This window comes from Caretta caretta, chromosome 3 (genome assembly GCF_965140235.1).
Source record: "Caretta caretta isolate rCarCar2 chromosome 3, rCarCar1.hap1, whole genome shotgun sequence".
NCBI classification, from domain to species: Eukaryota; Metazoa; Chordata; order Testudines; family Cheloniidae; genus Caretta; species Caretta caretta.
This window is the reverse complement of record NC_134208.1, coordinates 83,505,289-83,522,199: the sequence shown is the minus strand read 5'-3', so window position 1 is coordinate 83,522,199 and position 16,911 is coordinate 83,505,289. Positions and strand designations below refer to the sequence as shown.

At 40.9% G+C, this 16,911-nt stretch overlaps 1 protein-coding gene across 1 annotated transcript in view; it reads left to right on the top strand.

Annotated features, from left to right (window-relative positions):
• Window positions 1-16,058, top strand: part of SNX3 (sorting nexin 3) — a 36,072-nt gene extending 20,014 nt beyond the window's left edge. Inside the window, exons 2-4 of the mRNA XM_048844863.2 lie at window positions 9,010-9,105; window positions 9,460-9,584; window positions 15,361-16,058. Of these exons, the coding sequence (XP_048700820.1) occupies window positions 9,010-9,105; window positions 9,460-9,584; window positions 15,361-15,466 (327 nt within the window). The 3' untranslated portion in view covers window positions 15,467-16,058. The remainder of the gene's footprint in view (window positions 1-9,009; window positions 9,106-9,459; window positions 9,585-15,360) is intronic.
• The last annotated feature ends 853 nt before the right edge of the window (window positions 16,059-16,911 follow it).

Sequence of the window (16,911 nt, the reverse complement as noted above, 5' to 3'; positions counted from 1 at the left end):
GATGCATCCGATGAAGTGAGCTGTAGCTCACGAAAGCTCATGCTCAGATAAATTGGTTAGTCTCTAAGGTGCCACAAGTACTCCTTTTCTTTTTGCGAATACAGACTAACACGGCTGTTACTCTGAAACTTTGCATTGGATACCACACAATCCTATTAGAAGGATGAACATGTGGGTGCAGTGTGTTTCCCTGAGGTACAGAGTGTCACACGGTGCATGAACCTTGTTCAGACTTCGGAGGAGTAAAACAGATGGAGTGTGGTGAGGTGGGTCCCCCTCCCAGCAGCCTGGTGAACACTCAAGATGGGGCAGTCTGGTGACTATGCATTGGATAGCAGTTGGTAAACAGTAAAGGGCCCCAATAAGTATTTGACTTTTTTGATCTTAGATGGGGAAATAAAACAAGAAAACTTTTAAAAAGACTTGAATCCCTGAAGTACTTCAGCTATTTTGTGGTCCCACTTTTTTAACATGAGCCATAGCCAGCCACCCTTACTGTGCCAGCTTAGACTGATGCAAAAAAGCTGTTTCTTTTGTTTTCACCTTTATTAGACTAAGGTTATTTCTTATTTTGATGGGCTGGCTCACCAGCCTTTATGAAACAATTTAGTGAATTTTTCTTACAGAAATAGTGCAAACTTGTGCTGTAAATAGGAAATAGTTAATTGTAGCAGCAGCTACTGGAATCAGTGGCAATTCTCCCTAATCTCACGGGTCATGATGATCTGTGGCTCTTATAGTGAGTAAGTGAATGAATGTTGCGGCTCATATTAGCCAGAGACTCTAGTAGGCTTGGTTTGGATCTCTTGCTTGCTGGCATTGTTACCTGGTGCCATAGATTATGCCTCCTTGCACTGTCTTAGCAGGATCCCTCTTCATGAGGAATTGATCCCAGCCTTCGCCTGCTGGCAGTTACAGCTTCTTCATGAATCTTTGGTACAATAGGCAGCTGCCTGGCTAGATCATCTGATGCCTGCTCTTCTTGTTTCTTCATCAGAGGTTGAAAGGGATGCAAAAGCTATTTCACCCCTTCTAATGAGATTCATCTTGGTACTTTGGGTTGCTCAAGCCCCTCTATCAGCTCCTGTAAAGAGGCATATATAGCCCACTTCCACTGGGAATACAAGGTAGGTTAACAGAGAGAGAGGCTGTAAAGTGAGAGCAGGGTGGGTGAGAAACAGGAAAGCAAAACAGTGCTTTCAGTCTGCAGACTTGCTTGAAAGCAGATCCACTCAGATGTGTCAAACAGGTGTACTTCTGGGAAATGAATATGGCTGTATCTGCACTATTTAAAATAGCTGTAACTGCAGTGATTCTACTTCCTTCAAAAGGTATGTTAAATGAAAAAAGGGGTTAATACATTGCTAGTCCTTTTTCATAGCTTCCTTCAGGTCATGAATTTGAAGTATAGTAAAAGTACACTGGTCAGTCCACATGACTTCTCATCAATAACTTTCAGTTATGAAATACTTATGTTTCTCAGGGCTTTGTGAAGTAGATTTAATCAATACCAGTAGATGCTTTCACAAATGCTGAAACTGCATCAATTAGCCACAGGGTATTTCAAAACTGGAGGAACTGATAGAAGTTGGGAGGCACAGGAAACAAACCAAGTGCTGAAATAGTTAAACTAATGAGTCAGATTTAATCACAGTTGTGCCAAAAGTTCAAAAAGGAAAATGTGGAAGGTAAAATGAGCTGAACTGGCATTTTTACCCCAACATTGTACCTGTAAGCCTGATATGTTGTTTAAAGATTAACTTTATAGACTTCCGTACCCAGAAGTATGAAAAATCTTAGGGAACTCTTTTCATAGGCTTGATCTTTGCATTGAATAAAAGAGCAGCTAATCCCTTTTATTAAGTAACTTGAGAGGAGGGAATCTAAAATGTGAAATCTCACCTGCAGAAAACACTCAATATTGTAAAGGCCTTTCTATCTTTAGACACTTACAAAGACTTAATATTTTAATGCGGAAGGTTGAACTCAGTTAAAAAGCCAATAGGTGAAATCAGAGAGAAATAATCCAGTTCTTTATTTCTGGGAATCCTCATCCTGCACTCTGGGGGACCTAATTTATTCCCTGCTGGGGATAAGAATAGTGTTCTGTACAGAAAGCCAGCATCTTTAAATATAAGCCTGACTTTTAGTATAATAAGAGTCTTGTTAGCTGCATTTTTGCACTTAGTCATTAGTACAATGAACAATGTTGTGGTTACCTGGGAAAGAACTCAAATGCTGTCAGATGTCCAGTGAGCTCAGATTTAATGTATGAAACATATACAGTGTTATGCACACAAGCATCTGTAGAAAGTACATGGGAGTATATGTAAGTAGCATAGCGTAGAAGTTCATACACATCAGAAAAGCTTAATACTAAACAGAACTGCTTTACTACATTAGGCATAATACAAGCTCTTACCGACTGGCAGTTACACCTATGTGTGCAGTGACCACTAAATAGGCCTGTTTCTCTTCTATAGAGAAGTAGTTTCGTAAGAGGTAGTGCAATTATAGGCAATTAGATTTGTCCTCAGTGGCTTAACTCTTCATTCAACCTCAAAATATCATTTGGGTAGCCATAGAGCTTAACTGCCCACTTCCTTTCTTAAATGGAAACTGTCTGAGTTGGGCCCAGAATTTGACCACAGCTTACTAGTTTGTATAGTCAGTAACAGTCAACACGTGTTTCAAAACCGAAATGTTTAATCAGTCCACCACTTATCTGTAATTTTAGGGTTGCTCATAATCGTGTATGATAGACTAAGGAGTCTCAGCTCTTCCTGTGTAGTACACCTGTGGGAAAGATACTAGAGGGTCACACACTTAGTTGCTTGTGTAGGGTGAACTATACATCCAGTTGGAGAAAATTAAGGGGGGGTGGGTGTGGGGGGGTGTGAGAGAGAGCAGGGATTGCCAGAGAATCTTCTACCTGCAGCATGGAATAGGCACTCCATGGGCCTGTTTGTTTGTTTTTTTTTAAAACTCTTCCTTCCTTTTCCCCACGCCTAGGAGTGGAAATCAGGCTTTTCCCATTGATGCCTAGAACACTCTGAAATTTTGGGATTGATCCAATGTGTTGCACAAAAAGCCTTCAGGCCAAAGCTCATGTGCTTGCCAAGGAGTCAAACTAGATCAAATGTTTCAGAATAGCAGCCATGTTAGTCTGTATCGGCCAAAAGAACAGGAGTACTTGTGACACCTTAGAGACTAGATCAAAGGTCATTAACAAACTGTTAATGTGTGTTAGCATGGTGCATGTGGACAGTTAGAGTGCAGCAGGCTAATGGGGCAAAGATACCCAACCATTTAGTTCAAGGCAAGCTAAGGTGTGAATCTCTACTGGAATGCCCTCCCCTCCCTTCCCCTCCCCTAGAGCAGTGCTTCTCAAGCTATCTGATGTGGGGGGCCGGCAATTTTTTTTCCAATGTGTGTGCAGACCGGTAGCCGATGGCTCGCGGACCAGAACCGGTCCACAAACCACCACTTTGAGTAGCACTACCCTAGAGCACCATCCGTCTGAAGATATCAAAGCCTGAGAGAATTCACCCTTTCACTCTCCGGACCAACAAGAGACCAAAAAAGTAAGATTAGTCAGTTCCTGCTGCCTTGATCCCCCTCTGCCTCTGAGCTTCCCCACCACCCAGGCTTGCAACCTCCACGTTGCCTTTTACTCCCCTACCCCCAGAATGCTATTGAATCCTGTTTTCTATCACCACTAAACCCTGGTCCCTTGCCTTGGGCATCTCTCCCCGTGATTCCTGTAATTGTTGCCTCTGCAGCCTTGCTCCATCTCCCTTTGCTGCCCCTTGCCCAGCCAAAGAGTCACTCACTATTTCAGATCCCTGCACAGCCTTCCCCTTGCTTTCTGCATCTAGGGCAGATTTCTCACCTGTAAGGCCCTACCCAGCTCTTCCTGTCTGTCTCCGTCCCCCACTTTGCTCAGCCCAAGCTTCCCTCCACACCATGCCTTCATATTCTTTCACCAACACCTTTATGCTGCCTTTCATGCCCCTGCCTTCTGTGGGGAACAGTCTCCATCTTTCTGTAGGTCACATCTCAATTCCTCCTTCATATTCCTCCCTACTGCAACTTCTGAGATTCCTGCACATATCCCTCGGTGTGCTCCGTAGGTCTGACCTGCTGACTGGATCATAGTCCTTGGGACAGGGACTTCTGTAGAAGCTGTCACTGGCACACTGCAATTCTGAACTTCTAGTACAAAGCTCTCTGCCACTCTGAAATGGAAAATGCTTTATTATGTAGGCTGAGCTGTATACCAATGAGAGAATAGCATATTAAGCTAAGTGTAGGCAGGAGCAAGGGATGCCAGAGATTCCTCTGTCTACAGCACCAAATAGGTATTCTGGACCCAACCAACAGAAATCAAGGTATTCCAATTTGCTAGTTTTTCACGAGAATTCTACCCACACATGCTTAGAACAGTCCCTGAAATTTTGGAATTGAGTGATTGAATGCTGTAATGAAAAGTTGCCATGTTAAGCAAAGAGACTTCCATCAGGCTGAGTGTAGGGGCCTGACTTTAGTTGACCAAACCCATTCATCCGTCAGTGACTTATCCAGGGTGGTAGGTGTATGTGAAATAGCAAAAGGGAGACCAAAATCTCAAGTGTGTAGCTGTCTAATATCTACTACTGTTCTCAGCGATGAGATGAGCCAGGATTATTGTAGACTATAAGAAGCCAATAGGATTCAGTGAAGTAGAAAGAGCTTTAATTAACATATGTATCTAAATGTTGGTTCTGATATTGTTTGTAATCTCTCAGTATATAAACATACAGAATCTCAAGCTATGAAAGTAGGTTAATAAATTACTTTAAGTTAGTAGATCTCAAGCATTGCCAGGTAATATTTCCCTTTGCCAGTTGTGAGCAAGTTGCTCAGTGCAAGTCTGTCTGATTAGTCTTGTACATAATTGACTGTCAGACTTTTCTGCCATGTCCACTCTGTCAAGTGGCCTTAATATGGTAGTGGGAGTCAAAAATTCTCTTCCTTTCTCTGACCCTTATTTGCTATGAGACAGTGTCACACATCTGTGTCTTGTTTCCTCATCTGTAAAATGGATACCAGGCTCTGAAGGAATGTCGAGGACTAACATCTCTATAATGATCCAACTATGGAAAGCCCTGAGGGGAAGGTTATAAGCGGGATGAAGACTCTTTGGCAGGGGTACCATAGGAAAAAGTGTCCAGTTGCCAACCTTAAAATCAAGTACCACCTCCTGTTTAAAAATAACTGCACACAGGAAAACCTCTTCATTATCCCTTCTGCCCAAGAACTGTTGTGAGAATCCTGATGAACAAATGCATCTTGCATTTGATCCGAGTTTTGAAAGATGGGGATTCCAGTATTTCATGAGAGTCAGATTGGTAGGTAAAAAGAAAAGGAGTACTTGTGGCACCTTAGAGACTAACCAATTTATTTGAGCATGAGCTTTCGTGAGCTACAGCTCACTTCATCAGATGTTTACCGTGGAAACTGCAGCAGACTTTATATACACACAGAGAATATGAAACAATACCTCCTCCCACCCCACTGTCCTGCTGGTAATAGCTTATCTAAAGTGATCAACAGGTGGGCCATTTCCAGCACAAATCCAGGTTTTCTCACCCTCCACCCCCCACACAAATTCACTCTCCTGCCGGTGCTAGCCCATCCAAAGTGACAACTCTTTGCATAATCAAGTCGGGCTATTTCCTGCATACATCAAGGTTTTCTCACATCCCCCCCACCCGCATACACACACAAACTCACTCTCCTGCTGGTAATAGCTCATCTAAACTGACCACTCTCCAAGTTTAAATCCAAGTTAAACCAGAACATCTGGGGGGGGGGGGGGGGGGGTAGGAAAAAACAAGAGGAAACAGGCTACCTTGCATAATGACTTAGCCACTCCCAGTCTCTATTTAAGCCTAAATTAATAGTATCCAATTTGCAAATGAATTCCAATTCAGCAGTTTCTCGCTGGAGTCTGGATTTGAAGTTTTTTTGTTTTAAGATAGCGACCTTCATGTCTGTGATTGCGTGACCAGAGAGATTGAAGTGTTCTCCGACTGGTTTATGAATGTTATAATTCTTGACATCTGATTTGTGTCCATTTATTCTTTTACGTAGAGACTGTCCAGTTTGACCAATGTACATGGCAGAGGGGCATTGCTGGCACATGATGGCATATATCACATTGGTGGATGTGCAGGTGAACGAGCCTCTGATAGTGTGGCTGATGTTATAGCCACACTATCAGAGGCTCGTTCACCTGCACATCCACCAATGTGATATATGCCATCATGTGCCAGCAATGCCCCTCTGCCATGTACATTGGTCAAACTGGACAGTCTCTAAGTAAAAGAATAAATGGACACAACTCAGATGTCAAGAATTATAACATTCATAAACCAGTCGGAGAACACTTCAATCTCTCTGGTCACGCAATCACAGACATGAAGGTCGCTATCTTAAAACAAAAAAACTTCAAATCCAGACTCCAGCGAGAAACTGCTGAATTGGAATTCATTTGCAAATTGGATACTATTAATTTAGGCTTAAATAGAGACTGGGAGTGGCTAAGTCATTATGCAAGGTAGCCTGTTTCCTCTTGTTTTTTCCTACCCCCCCCCCCCCAGATGTTCTGGTTTAACTTGGATTTAAACTTGGAGAGTGGTCAGTTTAGATGAGCTATTACCAGCAGGAGAGTGAGTTTGTGTGTGTATGCGGGTGGGGGGGATGTGAGAAAACCTTGATGTATGCAGGAAATAGCCCGACTTGATTATGCAAAGAGTTGTCACTTTGGATGGGCTAGCACCGGCAGGAGAGTGAATTTGTGTGGGGGGTGGAGGGTGAGAAAACCTGGATTTGTGCTGGAAATGGCCCACCTGTTGATCACTTTAGATAAGCTATTACCAGCAGGACAGTGGGGTGGGAGGAGGTATTGTTTCATATTCTCTGTGTGTATATAAAGTCTGCTGCAGTTTCCACGGTAAACATCTGATGAAGTGAGCTGTAGCTCACGAAAGCTCATGCTCAAATAAATTGGTTAGTCTCTAAGGTGCCACAAGTACTCCTTTTCTTTTTGCGAATACAGACTAACACGGCTGTTCCTCTGAAACCTGTCAGATTGGTAGGTGTGGCATGCTCCTGAGAAGGCCTAACCAGAGAACCTGCCCTTGGGGCTCAATTTTAGTTTAATGACTTATGGAAGTTCTTGACCTCGGACGTGAGCGCTAATCCTGACCCTCAGTGTCATTGGAAAATATTGCTGAATGTGAACTGTTGGAGACCCATTGCTATATTTTCACATTTCACGGAGCTTAACGATCACAGGTTATTTATGGTCTTATCCCCCTTCTGTCTCTGTCCCTAGGTCACAACAAACTGCCTAAGTGACATTTGCTGCCAAAAAAGTCTCTAATACTAACTAGTAAATAATTATATAGCCTATTATAGGCGGAGCTGGTAGTGTTGGTTGTAGTCAAGGTTGCTTAACAAGTTGTATCACAAGACCTTGTCAATTGCTTATAAGCTATACCAGGCTGAAACATCCCATGCTGGATGTCTGCCTTTGGCTGGATTTTTTTGGGAAAGTTGTGGGTGTGGGTTTTTTGTTGAAGCCATCCAGCCAGGTCATCATATAACTAGGTTGGAGGGGGATGGAGGTAAATGCCCATGTCAAAAAATCTGTTTCATTGGGAAGCCGTAGTGCTTCCATGCTCTGGTGAAGGGACTTCAGGTTTGGCAGGGGTATCACCCTGGAGTCAGATACACCTTTTTCACATCCCTGTAAAGTGTCTAATTTGGCCAAAGTATAACCCTCTGAAAAATCAGCCAGCAAGTGTTTGCAGGCTTGTTAAAAGCTGGCAGCTAAATTCTCTGAAGATTCAGTCTTCACTGAACATGCTTATTTCACCACCACCACCCCACCCCACCCCCCCCAGCTCCCACATGTGACTGGTCTGCAAATACTTTATCCCCAAAGAGCAGCTGAGCAGGACTTTCCCTGTAATTGCTGCATCTGGCTGTTGAGAGCCATTGTGATGCCAGGCACCAGAACAGAGAGCCGGGAGACTCTTCTATTCCTTTTTTAAATTTTATTTATTTATTTTAAAGGAATGCTACTGATGTTGCTAAGTTAAGCACTCAAATTTTAGGACATGCTAGATGTAAGGTTCTCTCTGCAATCTTAATTTGTATGTATTATGATAGTCTCTCTAATTGGTCACACTTTTTCCACAGGACGGCTGCCTCATTTAGTGCACAGGATTGACTCTGCCCACTGAATGGGCAACTATTTAATATTTTAATTGTTGTCATTCAGTGTGTGGTCCCAGTCCTATTCATGTGCAGAATAGAAAGTTATTAATTGTATCCTGGTCCAAGGTATTGATTTGAACACCCAAAAAACCAAACCCACCTGTGAGGCTTTTGGTTGAAGTGACTTGTCTCTTGTTGCATTATAACTCTTTTGCAGAGGCACAGATAGAATACTGTTTGCCACAGTGGCATTCAACTGCCTTTACAATGAGATTCTGCTTTCTGTTCCTGGAATCCCCTGTCTCATTCACTACACACCTTCCAACTTCCTGAGGCAGGGGTCATACAAACACAACAGTGATTCTTTCCCAGAGCACAGTCTATCCTGTGCACAAAATGAGACTTGTATCTTGAGGGGTGGCAGGTGAGGGAAAGTATGTGATCATGTAATTAAAGACTGTATCAATGCATCCAAATTTACAGCTTTAATTCTGGCATTTTCTAACTTTGAATGTTTGACTTCACGCATCAGTGTTTAACCTTTTTTTTGTTTAACTTAAGAGCAATGATGAGGAAAAACATTTGACTCCTTTCCTCCTTTTTAAGGAAGGGTATTGGGGAATGTCATGACTCGGAACTTAGAAAGAAACTTCAACCTATTTTTGTCATTCTCCCCCTCCCCCCCCATCAGTTGTTCATTTTGAAAGTGTAGTCACTTAGTGATCTATCTTTGTATTTCAGACAAACCTTCCTATTTTCAAATTAAAAGAGTCTACAGTCAGAAGAAGATACAGTGACTTTGAATGGCTGAGAAGTGAACTTGAAAGAGAAAGCAAGGTGAGTCAAATACTAAAAAGTAAATATACAAATCTACTTGGGAAAGCTTAATTATCACAACATATTAACCTTTAAATTCTCTACTGGGGTGCTGAAGACCATATAAAAGCTGTAGAGAGGCTTCAGGTTTTAACTCCAAATTTAAATGTCGTAATCTTACGGTCTGACACAAGTATAGAATCGCTTTTTCTTTTTCTTCATTGCTTCAATGTAGGCAAACAAATTCCTTTTTCACAACCTAAATGCAGTATTGCTTATTGAGGTGTGTCGGGAGGTGGTTTGGGGGAGGGGGTGTTAATCTGCTTGCAGGCTGGAGTTTATGGTTACTTTTTTTTTTCTTTTAAATTGTTTTAGGTTGTGGTACCACCCTTACCTGGAAAAGCTCTCTTTCGTCAGCTTCCTTTTAGAGGAGATGATGGAATATTTGATGATTCATTTATAGAAGAAAGGAAGCAAGGTCTTGAGCAGTTTATAAACAAGTGAGTGAGTTTATTTCTTAGCTTATGAACAAATGAGTTTTATTAGCTCCTTTCCATCTTTTAGTGTTAAAAGGTGGCTACACCATGTTTTAGAACAATAAGCAAGATGCTCAAACCACAAGTTTTAAAACATAAAATGTTAATATCCAAATCTGATGATCATATCCGATATTCAGCATTTACTCATTCAGCCATTCACGTGTGTTGACCAGAGTTCTGTATGTTTTGCTTAGTTAATTTATACAAATTAATACTGAAATTACAGCATTCAAAAAAAGTTCTACTCATATGATTCTTTCTGGAAAAAGGTACGTTCCATCAGACAAACATTTTAAGCTTACAGACACTTTGATTGCAGAAGTGAGGTATTATCAGCTCATGTCATGGGGCACATTTTTCTTTTTTATGGTAAAATGTGTTCTTTTGAAACTGTAAAAACACTACTTGATTGAGACAATCTGGTATATTATATTTATTAAACTAAATATCAATTTGAAACAACCAGGTTGAATCAGGTTGTCTAAAAGCTAAAATAACCTAAAGGCTTATGCCAGGAAGCAGAGGTGGCCCACTACTTTTTTTTTTTCTTCCTCCCTCTCTCCATGTATTGACCCAAACAAAACTCTTTAAAGTAAATCTAAGCTTTCTAATACCATTTACTGTAAAACAGACTTTCAAAGGCAGTCCAAAAAAGTACTAATTTGTAGGTGGGAGTGCTGTGGGGCTTTTGTAAAGTGTACCTCATCTGTTTTGAGAATCAGTGATAACTTCTAGATTTCTTTTAATTTTAGTCATCATTCTGAAAGATAAGCATTTATAAAGGACAACAAACAATTACACTGGCATTTAATGTCAGAGACCTAAACTGCATGAAAGTTTCAACGCTTGGGAGTAGCACAAATGTCTGACACTTTATGGCAGATTGGTTAATGGCTTGGTTTGCTCGGAGGCAAAATGTTCTCTCCTCCCCTCTCCCCCTTCCCCAGTGTATGTATAGATTAGAATACTGCTTCAGAATTTAAACAGCTGAGGCTAGGAACTTTCAAATATGGCCTGTCAGTGAGGATAAAAGCTGAGGTAATACATTTTGACTTTGATGCCTTTAACAAAAGCATCTGCCAAATTCAGGTGTTCATACTCTTTGAAAAGTACAGAACTGAGTCTGTTTTAAATCTAGTTGAGATTGGGGCTATCAGAATTTTAAATTTGGGTTTGGACAGATCAAATAATATATCCAAGGTACTTCAGTTTTCTCTTAAGGAAACAGCACGGCTTTTTTTAATCAGGAGACATTTGGGAATGGGTACTGAAGACCCTCTTTAAAAGCAAAACTATGAATACTTGCATGTCAGACAGGATAAACGCATGTACTTGCTACACTAGATCTGGACAGTGAAAGGGTGTTTTGTATGTTTTAGAAATCTGGACTTCATGGACATGAACATAAACATAACCCTACTAATGATGCTACTAGGATAACATGACTTAAAACCTGCAACCGCTAGGTTCTTGAGGCAGGCACCCCTACAAAAATTATTCTAAGGATAGCATTGAATAATAAGTGCTGCTTCCCTATCCAGGTATCTTACTACTAAAATGCCTTGCATCATGTCTCAAAGCTCATTTAATCTGTCTAGCAAAGTGTACCAAGGAAATAAACTTGAGAAGGAGATCGCAAATGGCTTATCTGCAGCTTAATGTTTTTAGCCTTGCTACGTATCCATAGCACAAAGTACCTCTTACGCTTTGTTGAACAAACAAAAGGTGAAGAATAGAATTCTATAGCAAGTCACCTGTCTGGAAAAAATGCATTCTAAGTTTGTAAGTGGGTATGTTGAGTGTGATATGTTGAATGTCACATTGACTACATATGCCTTGGAAAAATCTAGCTTGTTTCATTCTAACCTGCTCCAAATGAACTTGCTCTTTACATTTAATTTACAGCCTCTTCCAAAAGTAACATATATCCAGGTACAAAAGACAGCTAATCCAACTGCAAGTAGAGTACGCTGTTGATGCCCATAAACTTGCTGGAAAAGTTTAAATCCATCTTGAATAGTTAACAATATATTCTGAAATTGTAGAACAAATTATTCAAGTCGGCTTCCCTTCTTTTGAAAGATAAAAGCAGATTTTTAATGCAGTTATTGATGCCTCTTGAGTACAGCTGGAACAGCAGCCATTACTGTGTAAAACTCCTGATTGCTCTGAACTTGTTGATTCAAGTTTAACATATCCTACTTTAATGAAAAGAGCTGTTTCAGGTAATAGCGTGTGCTGTGGCTTAACAGAGAACAACAGTGGTGAACCTTGAGAGTTGGACCCTAGTCCTCTACGTTGTAAAGCAGATCCAAATATTAGCGTTACTGAAAAGTACTAAAAAACAAATCACCACATTCCCGAATTCTCTTGCAGCTAAGGTTGAGTGTTTCAGGGGAGTCTTGCTAGCACCCAGAGACCACGCTTTCCTTACCAGAATTCTATACTTAAGTCTAAATGAGTAGTTAAGGTGTTGGCTTAATGATTATCTACTGGCACCTTCATCAGGTCGCACTGCTATCCACACTTTTGACTGCTGGATGCTTGAATACAGAGTTTTCTGGTAGCCTATGTCTGCACAGGTGCGTAATTTAAAGAACCAACTAAATGACAGCAGTGTAACTTGACTGAATTACTTGCAGCCATTCAGGATTGTGGCTGGGTTAACCTTGAGGTTGATAGTACCATCTTTACACAATGCAGTTCTGACACCAATTTTGTTGTACCAATAAAATAAAAACCAGCAGGATCTTATTAAAAGGGGGGAAAAAAGGCAAAATACCACATTTATTGTGAATATAGAAAGAATCATAGTAAGCAGTTATAGCTGTAACATTACACACACACACGTTCTACAAGGTTATCATAGTTACCAGCCTTAGAGTTGCTCATGCCAAGCCACTGGCCAAGTGGCCTGGACATGAGGAGGGAGCAGGGCCTTGTCAGATGCTCATCTGATGCTCCTGGAAGTTGGTTTGCAGAATCAGACCCCCAAAGTTCTCACTTTCTAGAGTCCATTTTTATAGGAATTTCTTCCTATGCCAGTCTATGGGAATTGCTTCATGCTGTTGCTGATTCAATCAGCGGATAGCACATTCCTGACAGCTCCATGCTGCTAGATGTTATCTTGTTCTTTGGTTCTCCCATTCTTGAGGCTATTGGGTGGATTCCAGTCTGCCCTCCGGGGGTCCTCTGGTTATTTCCACTTGACGCCTTCTTTAGCCAATGGACACTGGATTCTTAGGCTGGCACCTCCCTGATCATTCAGTTATTATCCACACCAAGCATCCATCCACATACATCCTCTATCTCTATTTTAATCACAATTGTTAATACAACAAAAGGGCGGGGAGTCTCTGGGTGCTGTTTCTGTTACAGAGTATTGCTTTGAGTCTCTCTCTGTGTGAATTGCTTTGAGAACAAACTGTCTTAGAATGTACTAACGCAATCAGCAGCTTGCAAGTTTCACACCTAGAGGGAGAGAAACAGTACCAAAACCCAAGAGACCTCTTAATTAGTAATACCCTGGAATTTAAACTATGGGGAATCACACTCATTTGTGATTTTAATACAGAACTTCTTTAATATGATCCAACAATTTGGGACACAGCATTCTGTGCCATACTTGCATCAAGACTGACTAGTTTCACCAGTGTGCACAGTGCAAACATCAACAGCGATGATGCAGCCTGTGCTGATTTAGTATTTACACAAAAATTCAAGGGCAAGAACAAAGTGCCTGGTCCAGGTTGCATCTTATTCTGGATGATCTGATGTTGAGCTGTCACACCTTTAACTCTTCCTTCTCCAGCTTGGTGGAAAGACTTTCCCATCCTCCATATAAGAGCAGGGTGACTAAGACTGCTATTGCTAAAGAAAGGATTGTCAAATTCCTTGCACAGTGCACCAGAAATGTAGGGCTTGATGCTAGGACTTGTCTGGTAAAGTCTGTGGCCAAACTGAAGCTGCCAAGATAACAGCTTTTGCTGGTAGATTAGCTGACCTACATAGCCAAAGGTCACTTCAAAATGTGGAATGATTGCTCTGGTCAAGAATCTTTACAGAGAACAGAGCCAAGAGCTGTGGAAGGTCTCTTGAGGGCATTGACCTCCCATGACATCAAGTTGCTAGCATGCAGTGGAAAGTGCTGTTATCAAAAGTGTCTTGCTGCATGGGCTGGCAAATGTCTGGCTTCCACTCAGATCCAGAAGAAGCTTTGACTAAACTTTGATTCCAGAAGAACGTGTTCAAAAAGTACAGGCCGTTTTACAGGAAGTGAAAGACTAAGTCCTCTATAATCTCAAACGATCAATAAAATCCATCTATAATCGTCAAAACTCACAGATAGGCAAAGTAAGAAATGCTGCCTCATTTATTACTTTGGTATAAGGATATTTACTTTGTATATTTGGACATGTGATGTTGACAGTTTGTTTTAACAGATTCGAAAAGTTAAAGCTTTATAACCTCTATTAATTAGTCTGATCCTCCCCATAATTTTCCACACAGTGAAAACTTTATTGATGATGCTTAAAACCCATAATTTTGTGCTACTGTGAAAATGTAAATAAAATTTAAATGTTGAAATATTAAAAAAACAAACTGCAGAGCCTAGTCATGTTATAGGTCATCTGCCTTATGCTGGATCTTTTGAATTTCTATCAATTCAAAGAAAAGTTTAAAGATGGTCATTCTGGGGACTCATTCCTTTCCAAGAGAAGGGGTATCAGAGCCTTCTGTTCCCTGCATGCACGTTGTGACCACAGAATGAATCTCCAGTTTTCAGTAGAACAGAAGTGCTAATCTTGGTCTGGAGTCGATGTTGCTCAGTAATGGTGGCCTAGTTGCACAGACTCTGAGTAACATGTTCCCTGACATGAATGATTGGGATGGATTACACTACTGTGGAAGGTACCCTAAGATTGACTGACTGATTCTTAGATATGTCTACCCTGCAATAAAACACCCACAGCTGGCCCATGCCCACTGACTTGGGCTCAGAGGGGTTGGGCTGTGGGGCTATAGAATTGCAATATAATCATTCAGGTGTAGGCTAGAGTCTGGGCCTACAACCCCCTCCCCTCCCCAGGGCCCAGGCTCCAGCCTGAGCCCAAATGTCTACTCTGCAATTTTATAGCCCCTCAGCCCAAGTCAGCTGGCACAGACCAGCCATGGGTGTTTTATTGCAGTGTAGACTTTAATCCCTATGGACTAGAAGAATGCCTACATGTGCTGCTAGAACTTACTCCAAAGCAAAAAACCTTCCTACATCAGGGTAGGATCAGGTATGTCTGAGGACTTGCCTGAGCCAGTGAATCAGTCCTTGTTACAAACTTTGGATTTGGCCTTATTTTTATGGTACCAGATTGACTGACTGGTCTGTGCAACCGCTGTAATGTGGAGATAATTTAATAAAGTAAGAAATGAATATGCCTTGCTGTAATTTAGCTGCTTTCCCTCAATGTTTTAAAGACACCTGACTCACTGGAGAACATCCTGTCATGTACCTCCAATATATGGTATAAACACAAATATCCCAGGGGTCAGGATGGGAAATTGAGGAAATACGTGAAGTCTCATTCTTGCGTAATGTGTTGCATTTTAGGTGTATACATTTCTTATCTGGGGTTGGGGATTTAAGTGTCTTCAGGTTAAGAACCTGAAGGGGGTTTTAGCAAAACATATTAAGCTTTTGTTTCACTATTTGTCTGGAACTAACTTTTTCTTTTCTTCCTAGAGTTGCTGGCCACCCTCTAGCACAGAATGAACGCTGTCTTCACATGTTTTTACAAGATGAAGTAATAGACAAAAGCTACACGCCATCCAAAATAAGACATGCCTGAATGCTCTAAATATACACCTCAGAATAAATGTTAGTGATTAATACACATGGTTTAAGAGTTTATAGTTAAGCATGCTGCAGATACTGGCACAATAAGCCTCCACTATACTAACGTGAGTATGCTGCTCAGTCTTTGCATTAATTTTGTGGCAGTAAAGAACTAATTTGCTTTAGCTAAACCACTCCATGAATCTCTTACGATTATACTAGCATTAAAGCTATTTGGAGTCCGTCCACACTAGTGATGGAGTCCTTTCCACTCTTGTCTGCAGTGACCCCAACCGTCTCCTGACTTGAACTAGCACTGTTCCAGTGTCACATGTTCACTTGCATTTGATTAAATCACTTGACCGTTCCTTGCTAAAATAACGACTGTATTGCCTGTTTAACTTTTGTGTAGAGAACGGAGGCCCTCTTCCAAATATCCCCATGTGTAAGAGGGACACTTCTGCAATTGTCTTGAAGCTTGTAAAACACTTTATACTGAAAAATGAGGGAATTATCTTTATATTCTGTAAAAAGAAAAATCAAATTTATATCCTAAAATCATTTGTCAAAAGTTGTTTTGAAATAAAAGTGAAAATGCACTTCCAGTGAGTCTATTGCTCTGATACTGCCATTGAGTTGGGGAGGGAGAGAAATGTTTTCTTCCCTTGCATTCCTTCATCTCCTGAGCAAGTTGGCTCACCTCAGATACAGTATAAATTTGATAGTCTTTCCACTTCTGGTGATATCACATACTGCTAGCCAGTAATAAGTTACAAGTTCTTGCATTACAATAGTGCACCCGTAACAAGGTTGTGGCTCAGAATGTATGAAAGTGAGTAAAAGGTCACCTATAGAAAACCTAGCCAATTTGAATTGCAGAGTTGGTCACTGGCTCTAGATGAGATCTCTACATTGCATCTGCCGCTTACAAGAGAATGGGAGGGAGCAATGTTTCTTACAAGGCTTTCACTATCGCTGAACTTTCCTTGGAAAGGAGGATGAGTTGTGATCAAACTGAAGATGGAAGCCAGTTCATAGTTGGATACAACTAGCATGCTTACTACTTGTACTGAAAACTTGCCCAGAAAAAATAGTTTGTTTCAAACAGGTTCCTTTTACATTACTAAGAGAACTAACAGAACTGTATGATAGAAATATATTTAACAAGTTAATGACATGTAAGCTGGTGAATCATGAGTTCTTAAACCCTGCAATTCTTTGACAGGCTCAAAAATACTACAATATCTTACCTTGGCAGCTTGGACTAGAGTAGGGGCTGGTTGCTACAATCTAGGAATAAATCTGAATTTTATATACTAAGAATTGCCTATTAGGGAGTCATTTGACAGAACAGCATTGGTGGTTCTCATTCTTTTTAAGTGTTGCACAACTTCCGTTTTTATGTAAATGAATTCTTAATCTTGGTTTGCTGAAGACTGAGTCCAAGAAAAGCCATGA